This window comes from Mobula hypostoma, chromosome 3 (assembly GCF_963921235.1).
Source record: "Mobula hypostoma chromosome 3, sMobHyp1.1, whole genome shotgun sequence".
Classification (NCBI taxonomy): Eukaryota; Metazoa; Chordata; class Chondrichthyes; order Myliobatiformes; family Myliobatidae; genus Mobula; species Mobula hypostoma.
This window is the reverse complement of record NC_086099.1, coordinates 145,024,190-145,047,248: the sequence shown is the minus strand read 5'-3', so window position 1 is coordinate 145,047,248 and position 23,059 is coordinate 145,024,190. Positions and strand designations below refer to the sequence as shown.

General features: G+C 41.8%; 1 protein-coding gene across 2 annotated transcripts in view; it reads right to left on the bottom strand.

Annotated features, from left to right (window-relative positions):
• LOC134343572 (cytoplasmic dynein 1 intermediate chain 1) overlaps positions 1-23,059 on the bottom strand; it is a 211,863-nt gene that overhangs the window by 43,676 nt on the left and 145,128 nt on the right. For both annotated transcript variants that reach the window (XM_063042317.1, XM_063042318.1), the window contains 2 exons: positions 21,964-22,077; positions 3,393-3,526 (listed from right to left, as the gene is read on the bottom strand). In XM_063042317.1, coding sequence (XP_062898387.1) covers positions 3,393-3,526; positions 21,964-22,077 — 248 coding nt within the window. The remainder of the gene's footprint in view (positions 1-3,392; positions 3,527-21,963; positions 22,078-23,059) is intronic.

Below are 23,059 nucleotides of genomic sequence, written 5' to 3'. Positions count from 1 at the left end.
ACATTATGTTCAAGTTGTACAAGACACTGGCATGGACTAGTTTGGAGTATCATGTGCAGATCTGATCACTCAACTACAGCAAAGGCATCAACAAGAATGAAAAAGTGTAGAGAAAAGTGTAGCGTTATAAGGAAAGGTTGAATAGGTTAGGATTTTAGCAAGAGAATGAGGATGAGATTTGATAGAGGTATACAACATTCTGAGGGAGTTAGATAGGCTAAATGCATGCAAGCTTTTCCCACTGGAGGTTGGGTGGAGGTCATGGGTTCAATGTGAAAGGGGAAATGTTTAAGGTGAACATGAGGGGGATCTTTTTCCACTCAAGATGCTGGTGCGAGTGTGGAATGAGCTGCCAGAGGAAGTGGTGGATGCAGGTTTGATTTCAATATTTAAGAACAATTTGTATAGGTATGTGGATGGGAGGGGTATGGAGCATTCTGGTCCGGGTACTGTGGTGTTCTGTGACTATGACTGTAACCACCACGTAAGCACTGAAACTCATCCACAAGGTAACTCAGTCATGAGAAGTTTGTTCCTTCTACCCGTGACCATGTGAGTTTCTTCTGGGTGCTTCAGTTTCTTTCCATATTCCAAAGATGTATGGGCTAGTGAGGGTTAGAAATTTGTGGGCATGCTATGTTGGTACCAGAACCACAGTAATGCTTGTGGGCTGCTCTCAGCACATCCTTGGACTGTGTAGGTGGTTGATGCACACAACGCAATGTATGACTTCGTAAGTTTCAATGTAGACGTGACAAATAAAGCAAATCTTTATCTTTAATTTAATAACCACTACCAGTTTCTCATGCTCTCCACTCCATTCAAAATATGACTTCAATTTTAATCTATTTTTCCTCTCAGATTTTACATGGGGTAGGGAGTATAAACAATGACAAGATACTGGTCATTGAATAGTAGTCTTTTCCATCAGCTTTCCCACTTGAACTACTGCAACGAGTTTGGCAGGGTGGGGGAGGGCTAGGTAGACTGGTGGGTGGAGCGTCTGGGAGCTGAGAGGTTGACTTCACTGCAGAGCTGAAGTTAATGCTGAATTATCCCTGACCACTGATTTAACACACTAGAGTAGGTGAGGATATTAGCAATACATTTTTATTGCTTGCAAAGTAACAACCGATCATTTTGCAACACAGGATTTCCCACAGAATGTCAACATTAAACATGAGGAAGTGGAGAGATAGGTCAGTAAGTTTGCCAGTGACACAAAGGTTGGAGGTGTTGTGGATAGTGTGGAGGGCTGTCAGAGGTTACAGAGAGACTTTGATAGGATGCAAAACTGGGCTGAGGATTGGCAGATGGAGTTCAACCCAGATAAGTGTGAAGTGGTCCATTTTGGTAGGTCAAATATGATGGCAGAATATAGTATTAATAGCAAGAGTCTTCGCAGTGTGGAGGATCAGAGGGATCTTGGGGTCTGAGTCCATAGGATGCTCAAAGCAGCTGCGCAGGTTGACTCTGTGATTAAGAAGGCATATGGTGTACTGGCCTTCATCAATCGTGGAATTGAATTCAGCAGCCGAGAGATAATATTACAGCTATATAGGACCCTGGTCGGACCCCACTTGGAGTACTGTGCTCAGTTCTGGTCGCTTCACTACAGGAAGGATGTGGAAGCCATAGAAAGGGTGCAGAGGAGATTTACAAGGATGTTGCCAGGATTGGGGAGCATGCCTTATGAGAATAGGTTGAGTGAACTCGGCCTTTTATCCTTGGAGCGACAGAGGACGAGAGGTGACCTGACAGAGGTGTATAAGATGATGAGAGGAATTGATCGTGTGGATAGTCAGAGGCTTTTTCCCAGGGCTGAAATGGTTGCCACAAGAGGACACAGGTTTAAGGTGCTGGGGAGTAGGTACAGAGAAGTCAGGGGAAAGATTTTTACTCAGAGAGTGGTGAGTGCGTGGAATGGGCTGCCAGCAACAGTGGTGGAGGCAGATATGATAGGGTCTTCTATGAGACTTTTGGATAGGTACATGCAGCTTAGAAATATAGAGGGCTATAGGTAAGCCTAGTAATTTCTAAGGTAGGGACATGTTTGGCACAACTTTGTGGGCCGAAGGACCTGTATTGTGCTGTAGGTTTTCTATGTTTATCTGTTACACTAATTTGTAATCCATTCTTTAAAATAGAAAACATAGCTCAAATCTTCTTTTGACACCCTGCTCAAATAAGGAATCCAAATAATACTATTCCTTATACCATAGGCACAAAAATATTTGCCAGCTACCACTTCTAAACATTTACTCCAAAATAAAACGTGTGACTCCTGTATTCCAGCCTCTTGTCACAAGTAAACTAAGATACTGAATGATGTTATAATCTCTCTCTATTGGAAAATTAATTGAATGGGTGTTATTTAATAAGTGCTGTACCAGAAACAGAGACAGTGTAACTTTAATATAAAAAGCATATGGCCACAAGAATATGTAAAATTTTACTAAGCATGATGCACTCGGAGGGAATTTTTTTCCTGATTTTTTTTATTATAAGAAGTATCTCACTAGTGTCAGCATTAATAACAAGGGGGAAAAATCATTTAACTTTACTACAATTTACTTTCAATTTAAAAGCAACTTCCAATTTAATTATTTACAATACGGCTATAGTGAGCATATAACTAGATGATAATCTTTATTCCGCCAGTATTGCCAAAAATTTGCTTGACCCATGTACTCAGTTATAAGGAGAACATAACTATGGATTAATTTATCAGTGATTACTCCTGAGCATTCCGCAGTCCAACAATAAACTCGGCTTGCTCAGCCCATTAAGTTTTGATGCTGACTTGAATCCTAGACTATGACCATTCAAGTAGTGCCTACTTTAACATACAAAATACCACCCATCTTTGTGCAACAGTCACCCTCACTACTGAAGAATTCTTTGTCCCTTCATTCCAGATTGAACCTTTTCATCACTCTTTGCTGGGGTTCCAGACTGCATTTCAGATTTCGAGCTCAAATTGTAATAATCTCAAGGTAGAGTTCCCCAATTCTCAATGTATTACTTTTAAAATACTCATTCTCCCTCAAACAGCTTTGTGGCCTCACTCCTCAGCTTCCCTTCTTCCAAGTCCTCTACTGTTTGATTCTCAACATTTCCAATGCTGGTCTGCTGTTCTTTCCCCACTTCCCTACACTTGATATCAAAAGTTATTTCCATCTTCTCAGCTGCAGCTCTCTTAATCCTAAATTGTATTTGCATCTTTTGATGTAAAAATGTATTCTATAAATGTGAGCTAATGTATTTTGCTCTGTTAATAGCAAAACATTCTCTACATCAGCAAGTTATTCTACTTGCTAACAAATGCAATTTGGAAGCATAAGAGAGAAATAGATTTTTCATTCTACCTTATAAAAGGTTACAAATGTTACCTGCCATGACGACATGCAGTATAAACCATGCCCTCCTCACTGCCCACAACAAAATTGTTGACATCTCCTGTTGGAAAAGCCATGCTAGTAACAGCCACAGGCTTTGACTTGTTGTACACCAACTCCATATTTTCCTAAATTAAAAAGAAAACAAAGTTAGCAATAAAAAACATAGAAACATAGAAAACCTACAGCACAATACTGGCCCTTCGGCCCACAAAGTTGTGCCGAACATGTCCCTACCTTAGAAATTAATAGGGTTACCCATAGCCCTCTATTTTCCTAAGCTCCATGTACCTATCCAAAAGTCTCTTAAAAGACCCTATCTTATCTGCCTCCACCACCGTTGTGGGCAGCCCATTCCACACACTCACCACTCTCTGGGTAAAAAACTTACCCCTGACATCTCCTCTGTACCCACTTCCAAGCCCCTTACACCTGTGCCCTCTTGTGGCAGCCATTTCAGCCCCTGGAAAAAGCCTCACATGATCAATGCCTCTCGTCATCTTATACACCTCTATCAGGTCACCTCTCATCCTCCGTTGCTCCAAGGAGAAAAGGCTGAGTTCACTCAACGTGTCTTCATAAGGCATGCTCCCCAATCCAGGCAACATCCTTGTAAATCTCCTCTGCACCCATTCTATGGTTTCCACATCCTTCCTGTAGTGAGGCGACCAAAACTGAGCACAGAACTCCAAGTGGGGTCTGACCAGGGTCCTATATAGCTGCAATATTACCTCTCCGCTCCTAAACTCAATCCCACGATTGATGAAGGCCAATGCACCGTATGTCTTCTTAACCAGAGCGAACCTGCGCAGCTGCTTTAAGCATCCTATGGACTCGGACCCCAAGATCCCTCTGATCCTCCACACTGCCAAGAGTGTTACTATTAATACTATATTCTACCATCATATTTGACATACCAAAATGAACTACCTCACACTTATCTGGGTTGAATTCCATCTGCCACTTCTCAGCCCAGTTTTGCATCCTATCAATGTCCCGCTATAACCTCTGACAGCCCTCCACACTATCCACAACACCCCCAACCTTTGTGTCATCAGCAAACTTACTAACCCATCCCTCCACTTCCTCATCCAGGTCATTTATAAAAATCACAAAGAGTAAGGGTCCCAGAACAGATTCCCTGAAGCACATCACTGGTTACCGACCTCCATACAGAATATGACCCATCTACAACCACTCTTTGCCTTCTGTGGGCAAGCCAGTTCTGGATCCACAAAGCAATATCCCCTCGGATCCCATGTCTCCTTACTTTCTCAATAAGCCTTGCATGGGGTACCTTATCAAATGCCTTGCTGAAATCCATATACACTACATCTACTGCTCTTCCTTCATCAATGTGTTTAGTCACATCCTCAAAAAGTTCAATCAAGCTCATAAGGCATGACCTGCCCTTGACAAAGCCATGCTGACTATTCCTAATCATATTATACCTCTCCAAATGTTCATAAATCCTGCCTCTCAGGATCTTCTCCAACAACTTACCAACCACTGAAGTAAGACTCACCGGTCTATAATTTCCTGGGCTATCTCTACTCCCTTTCTTGAATAAGGGAACAACATCCACAACCCTCCAATCCTCCGGAACCTCTCATCTCCCCATTGATAATGCAAAGATCTTCAACAGAGGCTCAGCAATCTCCTCCCTCGCCTCCCACAGTAGCCTGGGGTACATGTCATCCGGTTCCGGTGACTTATCCAACTTGAAAAGCTCCAGCACATCCTCTTTCTTAATAACTACATGCTCAAGCTTTTCAGTCCGCTGCAAGTCATCACTACACCAAGATCTTTTTCCCATAGTGAATTCTGAAGTATTCATCAAGTACCTCTGCTATTTCCTCCGGTTCCATACATACTTTCCCACGTGACTGGTCCTGTTCTCTCACGTATTATCCTCTTGCTCTTCACACACTTGTAGACTGCCTTAGGGTTTTCCTTAATCCTGCCTGCCAAGGCCTTCTCCTAATTTCCTTCTTAAACTCCTTCCTGTTAGCCTTATAATCTTCTAGATCTCTAACATTACCTAGCTCTCTAAACCTTTCGTAAGCTTTTCTTTTCTTCTTGACGAGATTTACTACAGCCTTTGTACACCATGGTTCCTGTACACTACCATAACTTCCCTGTCTCACTGGAACTCAAAGTTAAATGTTTTTTACTTGATTTTTTTCTCATTAGAGTTGATCTTCTCATTGCACATATTTAGCACCTTCATTTCTCCCAAACGTATCCTCTCTGGATCTGGAAGGCAAATCTCATCATCCAGAGCAGCCATAAGAACATAAGGCATTAGAGCAGAGTTAGGCCATTCAGTCCATCGAGTCTGCTTCGCTATTTGATCATGTACCTGGAGCCAAGCAGTGAGTAGTGACAACAGGGCCTTCAACATGGAATAAGACAATGTTGGAAAGACCATACCAATCTCTGCTGTTAAAACTCCCCCAGAACTCTTCGACAGACAGCAAAATTTTACCACCTGTCAAAGTTCTTCAATGGTTATAAATGTTCAAAAACATTTACAAAGATTAATATAAGTAAACATTTTAAAATTAAAAATGTAACATTCACAGGAACTACTAATGCTTTAGGCTGTGTCAGTGTTTGTGGATCCTGCTCTGGCATTGGACCCTGAAGGGGACCCTGAAGTGCAACAAAGTCAAAAACAAAAACACCTCCAATGCTCAACAAGAAATATCAGCCTTTCCTTGAAAAGAACTGTCCTGAAATACACTTCAGAAATGCTGGCAGTTCCTTGTGAAACTGCTCGCAAAACACAGCAAAATACAACTATCACAGGTGGCCCGCTTATTGAAAGTATCTGAAGCACTACATTTACATGCAAAACTTTCCAGGAAGTTGGGAAGCTATACAACTATGAAGCTTTTGGATTGCCCTCAGCACTCACCTTTGATGCTTAAAAACAGAGCTATTACATGCCTAGAGATCCAAAAGTACAGCTGATTCTCCTTCTCTTCAGCAGGGTTACACAGGGCAGGTACAGTATACGGATCCCTATCCCTAATTCTCGAGTAGATTTGTTTAGTCTTCAGTCTGAACTCTGTATTATGACTTGGTCATTCACTGACTAGACTGGATCTTCGAGACATGCATCTTTATTAAGTGGAAACTCGACAAAATTTGTGACATGCCCCAAACTTGAAGAGAATCCCCCCTCCCCCTAATAATAATCTGCCTCTAACAAAAAACACTTAATATTTTGCAATCACATAAATACAAAACATTTTATTTTAAAAATGCTGCTTAGGTAGTAAAGAATCTCTTTCTGCTCACTCCCGTCAGCCCTTGCTTCCAAGCCATCCAAGTTTGAATTGGTTCCTCTCCTCAGATATAGTTTAGAACTATGTCATCAATTTTTAAAAAATCCTCAATGCATTTGCTTTCATTAACCAGTGCAAGATGGATTGATATCTCTACAGTTCTGTTAAAAATTCTGAGTCATTTCTAGTGTAGATGATGCTGGACATTTATCTGTGGATGCTATGTGGAACGGAACAAGCCTTCTACCAAACACTGAGGTAATAATTTAGTTCAAAATTGCCACCTATAGATTGCTGCGTGGCCACTGTGTATTAAAGGAAATGATAACTTGTCACTATGGAGCCAGCCATAAACTACTGGGAAGGCAGCCCAAAGAAACTTCAAATTGAATTGCACATTCTATACAACTGGTAATCACTTCGACATCCTCCATTACCTGGTGTCTATTGTCCTGTGCATCAGACTACCTTAACCCAGTCTCCCTCTTTCCTATTCTGTTGTAGTCAAAGATATACAAAAACTTCAACAAGCTGTCAGGCCAGCAGAAAAGGTCACTGCCTGCAGTCTACCATTACTGCAGGACTTGTATGTGCCCAGTACAAAGAAGCAGGCAGGGAAACTCATTGCAGACACTACTCATCCTGCTGACTGCCTTTGCCAAAAGCTCTCTCTCAGAAGCACTGTAGGCCTATTAAAACAATACCTTAACGCCATCTTAAAGTTTCTTCCCTCAGGGAGTTAATCTGATCAACCATTTTAGTTACAGTGGCATGCAAAAGTTTGGGCACCCTAGTCAAAATTTCTGTTACTCTGAATAGCTAAGTAAAAGACGACCTGATTTCAAAAAGGCATAAAGTTAAAGATGACACATTTCTTTAATATTTTAAGCAAGATTACTTTTTTACTTCCTTCTTTTAGTTTCAAAATAACAAAAAAGGAAAAGGGCCTGAAGCAAAAGTTTGCACCCTGCATGGTCAGAACTTAGTAACACCCCCTTTGGTAAGTATCACAGCTTGTAAGTGCTTTCTGCAGCTAGCTAAGAGTCTTTCAATTCTTGTTTAGGGGATTTTTGCCCATTCTTCCTTGCAAAAGGCTTCTAGTTCAGTGAGATTCTTGGGCCGTCTTGCATGCACTGCTCTTTTGAGGTCTATCCACAGATTTTCGACGATATTTAGGTTGGGGGACTGTGTGGGCCATGGCAAAACCTTCAGCTTACACCTCTTGAGGTAGTCCATTGTGGATTCTGAGGTGTGTTTAGGATCATTATCCTGTTGTAGAAGCCATCCTCTTTTCATCTTCAGCTTTTTTTTATAGACGGTGCGATGTTTGCTTCCAGAATTTGCTGGTATTTAATTGAATTCATTCTTCCCTCTACCAGTGAAATGTTTCCCATGCCACTGGCTGCAACACAAGCCCAAAGCATGATCGATCCACCCCTGTGCTTAACAGTTGGAGAGGTGTTCTTTTCATGAAATTCTGCACCCTTTTTTCTCCAAATATACCTTTGCTCATTGCAGCCAAAAAGTTCTATTTTAACTTCATCAGTCCACAGGACTTGTTTCCAAAATGCATCAGGCTTGTTTAGATGTTCCTTTGCAAACTTCTGACGCTGAATTTTGTGGTGAGGACGCAGGAAAGGTTTTCTTCTGATGACTCTTTCCTGAAGGTTATATTTGTGCAGGTGTCGCTGCACAGTAGAACAGTGCACCATGGGCTGGCTGGTGGCACAATGACATCAGCGTCAGACTCTGCAACAGAGGTTCCTGGGTTTGAACCCAGTCGGGTCTGCTCCCAAGTATGCTTTCCATCCATGCCAGGTTGAGTGTCAAGATCGCAACTCGACCTCATAAAATATAAAGAGGAAAATACTGCGAAGTGTCTGTGAGAGAAGTGGTGCACCACACAGTCTCTCTCTCTCTCGCTCTGTGCCTTGTAAAGGCATGAAAAAGACGTCATCCCACCAACACCGCACACGCACGGATGCAGACGCACACATGCACCAAAAAAAGAAATACACCACTGCTCCAGAGTCTGCTAAATCTTCCTGAAGGCCTTTTGCAGTCAAGCAGGGGTTTTGATTTGCCTTTCCAGCAATCCTACGAGCAGTTCTCTTGGAAACTTGTCCTGGTCTTCCAGATCTCAACTTGACCTCCACCGTTCCTGTTAACTGCCATTTCTAACTTACATTACCAACTGAGGAAATGTCTACCTGAAAACGCTTTGCTATCTTTTTATAGCCTTTTCCTGCTTTGTGGGCATCATTTATTTTAATTTTCAGAGTGCTAGGCAGCTGCTTAGAGGAGCCCATAGCTGCTGATTGTTGGGACAAGGTTTGAGGAGTCAGGGTATTTATAAAGCTCCGAAATTTGCATCACTTGGTCTTTCCTAACGATGACTGTGAAAAAGCCATAGCCCTAACAAGCTATTTAAGGTCTGAGACCTTGGTAGAAGTTATCTGAGAGCTCAAATCTCTTGGGGTGCCCAAACTTTTGTATGGTGCTCCTTTCCTTTTCTCCCTCCCACTCTAAAATTGTACAAAAATAATACTCTAATCTTGTTTAAAGTGTTGAAAACAATGTTTCATCTTTAACTTTATGACTTTTGGAGATCAGTTCATCTTCTACTCACTTAACTATTCACAGTAACAGAAATTTTGACCAGGAGTGCCCAAACTCTTTCATACCACTGTAGACGCCCCTCCCCCACCAATCCCCTCTATATTTTACCTCAGTCACTGTACTGTAGACATTTTAAACCACTTTTTGCAATGCTGTTTACATTGTGAATACATGCTGGTATTTATTTATGCACATTTTATTCCGTATCTGTCCACAGTCATCATGAACCTAATAAAATTATTCGTAAGTCGGGCATCTTAACCTTAGGCCTTCTAAATCCGTAACTTCAGCATCAGCACAACCATAGACTTGCAGGGCAAAATCCTCTGTGCTTGCCCCTCATTGCACATCTGACTCCTAAAATCTGCATCTATGGAATGCACCAGTATCCTGTTGGGGTTTGGAGAGGATGACAGAGCGCTGTCATGTAGAATATTGATTCGTTACTGCACCGTTTGGACAGGACAACCCTGGGGGGTGGGGGGGGGGCGTCTATATACCAATGTTCTGAATTCTGTAATACCAGAAACCTAGCACTCTCCTGTAAATCATCTTCAGTACAATATGGGGAGGCTTCCTGTGGGGGTTTACATTGAATAGGTTGGAGCAAGGCCACTCACCGCTGAGATTGAGATCTAGGGAGCATGGTGCGTACAGGACTGGCAGATCCTGCTTTATCACTGACAGACCACTGTGGTCCCTCTCATGCAAGCTGCTGACCTCCTCGTGTCTGGCTGGGGCGCTCCAAGAGCAGCGGACGCTACAGAGCTCATTTTCAGAGAGAAATCACTGGGCTCTGAATTTTGCATCTTAGCAACGAACTCCACCTGGCCCACACAACACCAGCCTCTGCACATCAACGCATGGGTAATTCTTCTCCCAATCTGCAGCAGATTTCAATGCCCAAGTTCCTGGCCCAGTAAAGGGAAGGGCAGGGGATCATGCTAAACTCCCAGTCATAATGTAACTCTTTATATAATTCTAAAGTGACCCATTTTAATGCCAGTATCAGTGCTCCTGTTCCTGGGCAATGCCTCAACAGCAACCTAAAGTACCATTCTACTGCTTCCCTAGTCTGCCTACCAACACAACACCTACCTCCTAGTGAGTTAAACCAAAGTCTAGTAATTGCAGCCTAACTGCCCACAACTCCTGCTCACTTTATGCCCAGGCTGGCATTGTTTACTATCCACCATCACTTTGGATTTTACAAATCTTCATCTTGAATTTATATCTGCCCAACCCCCATCCCACCCTGACAGTTTCTCAATCTCCTTAATCTCTTCTGGTTCTGCAATTCACCAACTGTACACTTCTTCCAACATTGCATTTTTCACAAACCTTACTCCACTATCAAGCCCATGCCTCTAACCACTTGAAATAGGAGTCTCAATTTTTCATTTGTATTTTAAGACCCCTCTCAAAACCACTCTTTCAACAAAACTTTTAGTCATCCATTCCCACCATATCCTTCTTTGGTTCAGCTGATTTGTTTAAATTACAAAATACATTTAGAAATTTTTATTCTGTCAAATGAGCAATCCTGGCTATATTTAGTCATCATGGTAGGAACTGTCCATGTAAATTAAATGGTGTGCATTAATTGATACTGCTGTTACTTTGCGATATACAAGTAGTAATTGAAACAAAGATAACTACAGTTACTCTATTTTTTATGTCAATAACAAAGTTGCAAAATTCTTAACCCTATTAAAAACCTGAGATGCATTGAACTTCAGTTTAGATGAGGATTTAAATAGCTGGAAAATAGGAACCAAGATTGCACAAAAGCATATTTTGATGTTCAACTGCCAATCATGATGGAACACAGCAGACCACTGTTTGGGTGTTCCAACACTTTTAGTGCCTTGAGCTCTACGTACTATGTAATAGTTGAACACCAAAACAAAACTGGACAATTATTATTCCTCAAGTTTAATGTTTTCACCTAATGCTGTGTTCTGTGCTTCCTTTATTGACCTCAGATTTCCCACAAAACCATGGAAGCATTCCATGTCTGGACATCCAAAGCCCTGAGTCAGAGCTTACTGAAATTTACAATGTTCCAATAAAAAATATTCTCAGTCTTAAAAGAGGCTCCCACTTATTCCATGACCGAATTTCTTCTTAGTCTTACTCTTTCCTTTAAGACAGTCTCTCAGCATTTATCTTCACATTCCCCAATACTTAGGAAATCACTTTTATAAATAAAACAAAATCAAATACTGGCCATACTTACTCTTCAGAGAATAATGCCCACCTCCTAATAATTAATGTGCTGAATCTACAAGATCTCCTCCAATTCCAAGACATTTTTGTCTTTCTTCAGATAGAGACTAAAATATCACATATTCCTCCAAAATCAGGTCAAACCAAAGCCCTATTCAAACTCCAGCCTCCTCAAATAATGTCCAACTTTCATATCACTCAAGTAACAATATCAAGATTATTACACTTCAGATTACAAAGAATATAGAACAATACAACTCTGGATTTGCCAATCGGCCCATAATATTATGCTGATCTTGAGTCCTCCACCTGTGTGTCATCTCTATATTTTATTCCCTTCATATTCATGTATCTATCCAAAGACCTGAAACTCCACCAAAATGCCTGCTTCCCATACTACCCCAGTAACCTATTCTAGGCACCTACCATTCCTTGCATGAAGAGACACCCTTCACATCACCTTTATACTTGCCCCCTCCCACCCCAACTTTAAAAGCACGTCCTCTGGTATATGACAGTTCTACCCTGGGGAAAAGATTCTGACCATCTACCCTATCTATGATTTTCAATTTTAAAAATATCTATCAGATCTCCACACAGTCTGATATTGTAGGGAGAACAACCCAAGTATGTCCTGCCTTTCTTAGAACTCATACCCTCTAATCCAGGCAGCATCCTGGTAAATCTCTTCTGCATCCTTCCTGTAATGGATGACCAAAACTGCAGAGAATATTCCAAATGCAGTCCACATGAAGATTCATATAGCTGTAGCCCCATTTCCTTAATCTTATCCTCAACACCCTCACCAATGAGGACCAACATATCACAGGCCTTTTCTTGACTGCCTTATCCACCTGCAGAGCCACTTTCAGTGAAGTGTGGACTTGGACCTCAAGATCCCTCTTTACTGTAACACTATTCATGACCTGTTATTCATTAAATGTAAACTTTCTCCTTTCATTTCACCTGCCAAAGTGCAACATCTCACACTTGTCCATCTGCTGCTTCTCTGCCCATATCTGTACCCGATCTATATACCACTGTATTCTTTGATAATACTTTGCACTGCCCACAACTAAGCCAATCTTGTCATCATCTGTAAACTTGCTAATCCACCCATCTACATTACCACCCAAATCGTTAACAAACATCACTAAGAGAGGTCCCAATATTCATCCTTGCTAGTCACAGATCACTTGCCAGAAAATCAGCTTTCCACCCCTACCCTGCCTTCTATGGACAAGCCAGTTTTAAGTCCAAACTTGCAATTCACCATAGATCCCATGTATCATTATCTCCTGAATCAACCTACCATGAGGAGCACATCAAATGTCTTACAAAAGACCATCTAAAGTAGATAACATTCATTGCCATACTCTTAACAAGCACATTGTCACCTCTTCAAAGAAATAACTAGCAATTATATAAGACATGACCTGCCCTGCACAAAGCCACGCTGACTGTATCTAATCAGGCTGTGCCTTTCCAAATGCACTTAAATCCTATTCCCAAATGTCTTCTCCAATAACTTCCCTACCATCAACATGATGCTCACTGGTTTATAATTACCTAGATTATCCCTATTTCCCTTCTTGAAAAAACACACAACATTGCTATTCTGCATTTTAAATTTGGTGCCTAGTTCCTCAAATTTTCTCAGCACAGCTTCATTCCCATTTCTAACCACAATGCTGGATCCCTTGTAAACTAAGACAATCAGGTCCCCCAACTCCCAATCTCTGACTTTTTCTAGCACCAAATTCCCTTAATTGTGGGAACGAGAAGGAAAAACTTGAATGTGGCTGCAATGAATACTATCCATTCTTCTGTCAAAACATTTCTTTGCCACCCATCCTGGTTGAAGTCTCTTGCTCACATATAGTTATGGTTGAATGCCCAGCTTCCCTGCAGTCTTTGTTCACATCTCTATTGTCACATACCCCGTGACGGGTTAAAGAACCAGCTGAGATGGAAAACACTTTGGAGTCCAGTATTGCTATTTACCTGCTGAACCGTGTCTACGCCCACCTGGACAAGCCAGCGAGCACTGTGCGGGTCATGTTTTTTGACTTCTCCAGTGAGTTCAACACCATCCGCCCTGCTCTGCTGGGGGAGAAGCTGACAGCAATGCAGGTGGATGCTTCCTTGGTATCATGGATTCTCGATTACCTGACTGGCAGACCACAGTACGTGTGCTTGCAACACTGTGTGTCCGACAGGGTGATCAGCAGCACTGGGGCTCCACAGGGGACTGTCTTGTCTCCCTTTCTCTTCACCATTTACACCTCAGACTTCAACTACTGCACAGAGTCTTGTCATCTTCATAAGTTCTCGGATGACTCTGCCATAGTTGGATGCATCAGCAAGGGAGATGAGGTTGAGTACAGGGCTACGGTAGGAAACTTTGCACATGGTGCGAGCAGAATTATCTGCAGCTTAATGTGAAAAAGACTAGGGAGCTGGTGGTAGACCTGAGGAGAGCTAAGGTACCGGTGACCCCTGTTTCCATCCAGGGGGTCAGTGTGGACATGGTGGAGGATTACAAATACCTGGGGTTACGAATGGACTGGTCTAAGAACACTGAGGCTGTCTACAAGAAGGGTCAGAGCCGTCTCCATTTCCTGAGGAGACTGAAGTCCTTTAACATCTGCCGGACGATGCTGAGGATGTTCTATGAGTCTGTGGTGGCCAGCGCTATCATGTTTGCTGTTGTGTGCTGGGGCAGCAGACACCAACAGAATCAACAAACTCATTCGTAAGGCCAGTGATGTTGTAGGGATGGAACTGGACTCTCTCACGGTGGTGTCTGAAAAAAGGATGCTGTCCAAGTTGCATGCAATCTTGGTCAATGTCTCCCATCCACTACATAATGTACTGGGTGCGCACAGGAGTACATTCAGCCAGAGACTCATTCCACCGAGATGCAGCACAGAGCGTCATAGGAAGTCATTCCTGCCTGTAGCCATCAAACTTTACAACTCCTCCCTTGGAGGGTCAGGCACCCTGAGCCGATAGGCTGGTCCTGGACTTATTTCATAATTTACTGGCATAATTTACGTAATACTATTTAACTATTTATGGTTCTATTACTATTATTTATGGTGCAACTGTAACGAAAACTGATTTCCCCCAGGATCAATAAAGTATGACTATGACTAATAATATTTATTAGTAATGATGCAATACAGTAATATAAATGTAGATAAATCAAACAGGTTAGCAATGGTTATATATAAGTAAGTATATCAGTAAGTGTGGAAATATATGTGAAAAACCAAGCTTCTTCAAGTCTAGGGGTAAAAAGATACAATCTTATGATGATGAGTAAAGTTCAGTTCAATTCGTGGTGTTGAGTTGACTAGTGATGGGAGGGCGGGGGGAGAGATTTCAGTCTTCAGTTGAGCTGACCCCATCGATCTTCTCGTTGTCCTACGAAATCCTTTAAAAGTCACCAACTGTGACCACAACAAAGGGGACTGTTTTTCTGTGGTGGGGCTATCAACCCAGGCAAAGGTTGGACACGCGGACAACTCACCACCGGTCAATCCCTTTTCTAACTGCAAGAGCCACTGATCAATCTGCCTGATCGATCCTCCAAAAACCCACCTTTTTCTGCGGGCACAACAAAGTTCATTCAGTGCCCAAAATGTGTGCCTGAGGTCTATATCATCTGACCTCCTATTTATCTTCCCGTGCTGAGTACCTACTGTCATCCAAATAACCCCTCCTTCCTTTCTCTGTGTAAGAAATGTACATGAAGGCAAATGTCCTTGGGAAGTATAAACATGCTGCCGAAAAATCATAACATCGATTGTCCATCAAATAACGCCGCCCTCGGTTACCATAGCACCTTACGAGCTGCTCGGTGCTCTCTCTCCAACTAAGCAGAAATCTAAAAGTTCCTCGTACCTTCACAGGGTTATTCAGGACCTCGTCACACTATAAACATTAAGTACCTGGCAGAAGTAATGTAAAATATGGATTCTCCTATCACAGTGTATGCCAAATTCCTTTTACATTGCAAACTTTACTGTCAAATAGAACACAGAATAGTACAGCACATTGTGGGCCAAAGGGCCTGTAATGCTGTGTCAACCCTCAAACCCTGCCTCACATATAACCCCCACCTTAAATTCCTCCATATACCTGTCTAGTAGTCTCTTAAACTTCACTAGTGTATCTGCCTCCACCACTGACTCAGGCAGTGCATTCCACGTACCAACCACTCTCTGAGTAAAAAACCTTCCTCTAATATACCCCTTGAACTTCCCACCCCTTACCTTAAAGCCATGTCCTCTTCTATTGAGCAGTGGTGCCCTGGGGAAGAGGCGCTGGCTATCCACTCTATCTATTCCTCTTATTATCTTGTATACCTCGATCATGTCTCCTCTCATCCTCCTTCTCTCCAAAGAGTAAAGCCCTAGCTCCCTTAATCTCTGATCATAATGCATACTCTCTAAACCAGGCAGCATCCTGGTAAATCTCCTCTGGACCCTTTCCAATGCTTCCACATCCCTCCTATAGTGAGGCGACCAGAACTGGACACAGTACTCCAACTGTGGCCTAACCAGAGTTTTATAGAGCTGCATCATTACATCGCCACTCTTAAACTCTATCCCTCATTATGAAAGCTAACACCCCATAAGATTTCTTAACTACCCTATCTACCTGTGAGACAACTTTCAGGGATCTGTGGACACGGGCTCCACAGGGGACTGTCTTGTCTTCTTTTCTCTTCACCATTTACACCTCGGACTTCAACTACTGCACAGAGTCTTGCCATCTTCAGAAGTTTTCGGATGACTCTGCCATAGTTGGATGCATCAGCAAGGGAGATGAGGCTGAGTACAGGGCTACGGTAGGAAACTTTGTCACATGGTGTGAGCAGAATTATCTGCAGCTTAATGTGAAAAAGACTAAGGAGCTGGTGGTAGAACTGAGGAGAACTAAGGTATCAGTGACCCTTGTTTCCATCCAGGGGGTCAGTGTGGACATGGTGGAAGATTACAAATACCTAGGGATACGAATTGACAATAAACTGGACTGGTCAAAGAACACTGAGGCTGTCTACAAGAAGAGTCAGAGCCGTCTCTGTTTCCTGAGGAGACTGAGGTCCTTTAACATCTGCCGAACGATGCTGAGGATGTCCTACGAGTCTGTGGTGGCCAGTGCAATCATGTTTGCTGTTGTGTGCTGGGGCAGCAGGCTGAGGGTGGCAGACACCAAGAGAATCAACAAACTCATTTGTAAGGCCAGTGATGTTGTGGGGATGGAACTGGACTCTCTCACGGTGGTGTCTAAAAAGAGGATGCTGTCTAAGTTGCATGCCATCTTGGTCAATGTCTCCCATCCACTACATAATGTACTGGGTGCGCACAGGAGTACATTCAACCAGAGACTCATTCCACCGAGATGCAGCACTGAGCGTCATAGGAAGTCATTACTGTCTGTGGCCATCAAACTTTACAACTCCTCCCTTGAAGGGTCAGACATCCTGAGCCAATAGGCTGGTCCTGGATTTATTTCATAATTTACTGGCATAAATTACATATTACTATTTAACTATTTATGGTTCTATTACTATTTATTATTTATGGAGCAACTGTAACAAAAACCAATTTCCCCCGGGATTAATAAAATATGAATACGACTATGATTATGTACCCCCAGATCCCTCTGCTCCTCCACACTGCCAAGTATCCTGCCATTTACTTTGTACTCTGCCTTGGAGTTTGTCCTTCCAAAGTGTACCACCTCACATTTCTCCGGGTTGAACTCCATCTGCCACTTCTCAGCCCGCTTCTGCATCCTATCAATGTCCCTCTGCAATCTTTGACAATCCTCTACACTATCTACAACACCACCAACCTTTGCATCGTCTGTAAACTTGCCAACCCACCCTTCTACCCCCACATCCAGGTTGTTAATAAAAATCACGAAAAGTAGAGGTCCCAGAACAGATCCTTGTGGGACACCACTAGTCACAATCCTCCAATCTGAATGTACTCCCTCAACCACGACCCTTTGCCTTCTGCAGGCAAGCCAATTCTGAATCCACCTGACCAAACTTCCCTGGATCCCATGCTTTCTGACTTTCAAATCACTACCTAACCCAAAGTCTCCATTGCCTCCCAGGTAACTCTCCCCATCTCTAATGCTCCTTATTGATGCTCTTCACTCTAGCTCAAAAACTCCAAAACTAATACAGACATGTACTAAAATGAGTGCATGTTATGATATAGACATGTACTAAATGAGTCATTTAATTGGTCCTCCTACATACTGCATTGGTAATGCACCACATTTCCAGGATAGACTGAAATATTTCTGTTTACTATTTAGCAATTTAACCTAGTTAATTAACATTTAGTGATTTTACCCAACCTTTCACTTAGCTGTAAGCTTGAAAATGGTTTCTGCAATATGTCCCATTAACTTCTAATGCTAGTGAAATGTGTTCTCTGACTTCTCACGTGCTAGTACAGTGAATTCCTTAATCTTGGTTGCGCAAGCATGGTGTGTTCTCTGAGGTGAGTAGCATGTAGACAATGACTGAATCTAATTACATATTGCAGAGGTCCCGATTATTCTTCTGCAACCTGGAGCAAATTACACATTCCAAAATGTTGGGTGAACATTATCCTCCTACTTCATGTCACTGAGATTAAAATGTTTGCTGCTCGCAATGCAGTTATAAAAATAGGAGCAGTTCTTACTATTTGTCAAAACAAATAGAAAACTTATTACAAGCATGCAAAGTTTTACCTGATGTAATTTCTCAGAACAGGTAACACCATACTGCTACCTACCAAAGTACATTATTCCCAAATTGAAATGACAGATGTGGTCTTCTACAGGTTTACAAATCTCAATAATTCAGTCTCCAACTGTCACAAACATGCTAACTCCTAAGTGGCTATAGCTCTAATGAGAGTATTGTATTCGCCAACTTGATGTTCCTAGTTGGCTCGTAGCATCCTGGACTCCAGTATCATAGCCCAAAGGGTTGAAAGAGGTACAGTACATGGAACACTGAAGCCCATCTCCAGAGCACCCCAGAAATCTTTGTTAAAATGCCCTTCTCATAGCTTTACAGGCTTTACACACTGACTGCCAGGAAACATTCAAAACATATTAACATTGACTTACAAGGTCAAATTAATAAAATCTTTTTTAAAAAACTCAAAACTTAAAGATGACAAAGCAATAAGACAAAAGTAATTTGCCTTACCCATTACCTTCTCACCCACTGCCCAATAATTCCTAAAGGGATGAATGGGGTCTCAGATCTTGCACTAGAACCTCACCGGGACAGTCCATTCCAGTCTTTACACAGATACCTCAGACTTCAGTCTGAATAGTTAAATATTGTTTGCACTGTTGCTCTGTTCAGAGCCACAAGCAATATCAATCTGGCCCATAACCAATTACATTCAAAAATAATGGTCACCCAAAGTTCGCTGAGCAGGTATTGGACCTATCTTCATTTCCCCCATCCACGGGCAGGTTTTGTCAGTAATAAGCAGAGGCTGCAGCTGGTCTTTCACATCACCCCCTGAATTACCCATTCTCTGACAACTTTTAAACAGCCCACAATGTTCAGTGAAGTACATACAGCAGCTAAAACAATTAGAGCAAATGATACACAGTAGGACTGTTCCAGAAAACAATACAACTTGCAGCTGTACACTTGAAGCACCAAAACCTGGAGCTCTTCCAGTTTCTACTCTGCCCAAAATGATGCATTTTTGATTACCACTTCATAAACCGACTTGAGGCAGCGACCTGCATAGAGGGGGAGCGAGCAGTTAATGTAAAGCTATACCTACAAAATACTTGGATGTGCTGAACTCTCATCTGCTACTATGGAGGCAGACCTTTGCACCTCAGCTTTTTAAAAAAAACACTTCCTAGGATTTTCTTGCAGTGCAATATAGCATATATTCTACATCTGCCAATGCGCTCATGTTCTTTGAACCACCTTCAGTAGGGGCTTCCTACACATCGATGAAGGGAAGGCAGTGGTTATTGTTTACATGGACTTTAGCAAAGCCTTTGCCTGCTGCTGGCGGCTGGGGCTGGGGTTGAAGCGCTCGGCAGAGATGGTGCTCGGTGCTTGGTGTCGGAGGGCTGGTTGGAGGGTCGAAGTTTTCAGACGACTCAGAGTCAGACTGTGGTCGGGCATGGCAGGGAGAGTTTTCTTCCTTCTCCCATCTGCGTGAGATGTGGGACTTTCGAGAGACTTTGAACTTTTTTTTTACCGTGCCCATGGCCTGTTCTTCATCAAGTTATGGTATTGCTTGCACTGTTGTAACTATATGTTATAATTATGTGGTTTTTGTCAGTTTTTCAGTCTTGGTCTGTCCTGCGTTTCTGTGATATCACACCGGAGGAATATTGTATCATTTCTTAATGCATGCATTACTAAATGACAATGAAAGAGGACTGTGTGTCCTCATAATCTAATCTAATCTAAAGTTCCACATGATTGGCAGTCCAGAAGGTTAGGTCCACCGGCATTCAAGATGAAGTAGTCATTGGATTTAATGTTGCTTTAGTGGGAGAAGCTAGAGAGTGGTAGTAAATGGTTGTCTCTCTTTTTGGGGGCCTGTGACTAATGGTGTACCATTAATGTACCATGTACCAATAATATTGTTTATCTATATTCATGATCTACAAAACGTGGTAAGCTGGATCTGCACATTCGCAGAGGACACCAAGATTGGGGGCATAGTGGACAACGAGGAAGGTCATAAAAGCTTGCAAAGTGATCTGAACTAGCCGGGAAAATGGAATGAGAAACTGGAGATGGAACTTAATGCCGAGAAGCGTGAGCTGTTGTATGTTGGCAGGACAAACCAGAACAAGACTGGCACAGTGAACAGCAGGGCTCTGAGGTGTGCGGCAGAACAAAGGGACTTGGGAATACAGATCCACAATGCCTTGAAAGTGGCATCACAGGCAGACAGGGTCACATAGAGCGCCTGAGGCACACTGGGCTTCATAAATCAGGGCAGCGAGTGCACGAGTTATACTGAAGTTATAGGAGACTCTAGTGAGGCCAGATTTAGAGTGCCATGTGCAGTTCTGGTCACTCACCTATAGGAAAGATATTAATAAGCTTGAAAAAAATGTTTGAAAGCTTGAAAACAATCCATGAAACTCTGCACCAGGATAGATAAAAGATCTGTTTCTTCCAGCTCCTCCATTAATGGAACAATAGTTTCCTCTTGTCTAGAACCACTTATTACTTTTAAACTTCTCCATCTCCTTGGTGCCTTCTCTACTTTAAAGATGACTATTTCAGCTGCTCCAGTCTTTGTCCACTCTCCAAATCTTCATATGCTTCAAGATTTGTTGTATGCTGTACTCCACTGTGACGAACTATGCTGAACTTCTACAGAATACTGAAGGTATCATTCTTTGCTTAGGAAGTTGAGGATGGCAAGCTGTCCTGACCAGTTCAAAATGCAATGGACCAATCCCATTAAGCAAAGAGTCCGTCGACTCCAGGTTGGGAACCCCTGTTCTAGACGGATCTACAACTTCAGGCATACACATGGGATGAACTTCTTCTCTAAGGGATGTTAGGAACTTGAGGAATTCTCCATCCCAGAGAGAAGGGAAGACCTTCTACACAAGGCTGAAACAGACCCACTGAGTTAGAGAAAGGAAGGATTAAGGAGGACACACAGGAAATTAGAGTAAGGCCAAGATTAGATCAACGATGAATTTATTAAAAGGCTGAATAGACTTGATGGACCACATGCCCTACCTCTGCTTTTTTTTTTATGTTGTCATGCCTCTCCTCAAATTTGTCTTCTATCAGTTCACAACAGAAACAATGACTTTGCCATCGATTCTACCATTCCATACTATATCTCTGATTGCTCAATACCAAGTATAGACACACTTCATGACACAAATCCACTTGAATCACAATTTAGCAGGACATGAAGCTTTATCATCTCTGCATACCTCAAGAAATGAGAGATGAAAACAATTAATTTTTGTTTATTTACATTTTTATTTATAGGGATACAGCATGGAACACGCCCTTTTGGCCTTCCAAGCCACAGCGCCCAGCAATCCCCTAAGTTAATGCTGGCCTAATCATGGAACAAATTACAATGACCAATCAAAATACCAACCAGTACATTTTTTGCCTGTGGGAGGAAACCAGAACACCTGGAGGAAATCTACTCCATTGCGGGGAGAACGTACAAGCTCCATACAGGCAGGAGCAGGAAATGAACCAGTGTTGCTGGTCCTGTAAAACTTTGTGCGAACCAATACCCTACAATAGGTGCCCCAATAGTTATATTTCTTCCTGCCTATAACAATAAATCAGCTACTTTTACTTTTGATAAAACAGTAACTACCAATGTTTAATCCACTCAGACAAATGTAATGAACCAGCTTACTTGTGGTTGAGTCAACATATCCAGGCTCCAGGAACACATTTTTCCATCTGTAGAAACTGTGATCAGATTATGAGCATTTTGTGTTCCAACGACATTCACACAATACACAGGATGCTAAAAAAAATGAACAATGGTAAAAATTCCAGCAAACAGCAATAATAAATTAAAGCTCTGATTCCTTGATGTTAACCTATTACTTTTCAGATTAGAAAGTCTGATATTTATATCAAATCTTCAAAACACTATTGAAATTATTTCAAATACCATTTTTCAAGTTACAGCAATAGATACCTGTGAGATTCATCTTTGTTGTTACATAACTTTACCTTTACTTTGCTAACTGCCCTGAATTTCCAGGTTCTCTGAAGTAGTAGGGCTTGGAACTTTGATTCTGTTCTTTTCTAAAACTGGTGTATAGTTTTGGCATGTCATGCTTTCACAGTTTACATACAGTAACAAATTAGAAAGCTTCCCATTGTATTACACAAAAGTTAAGATCACACGTAGTCTCAACTGAACTGGAGTCTTTTGGTAGGGGATAATTGAACTACGCATTTATAAATGAATGCACATTCTGAATAATCTACTTTCTGCTTTTTATTACTTTTATTAAGTCTAGTTGATATTAATACTAGATAAGGGAGTCAGTACCAAGTATAATATTAGGCAAAACAAGTCCGCAAGATAATAAATGAGGCTTCAGAAATAGTTTATAATTGCACAGTTATGCATTATACATACATTTATATATATATTTTTACACCTCTAATTAAATAGTAAAACAAGATAAATTTAAGAAATAGAGCATTAAAGCCAATGCTTTATTTAAGTACACCAGTATTTCTCAGAGTATCCGGAAGTCAAAAAGATTTGTTATGCTTCCACCCATGGAGAAAGTGCACAATTACACTGCAACATGTTTATGCAGAAAGTTTCCAATGTACACCTAGCATGCAAATTTATAATGGAAAGTCCTCAAAAATATGACCAACATTGCACGATAACACACAAAACGCTGGAGGAACTCAGTGAAATGAACAGTTGATATATCGTACCAATACCCTTCATCAGATCATGAGATGTTAAGTCTCAGCCC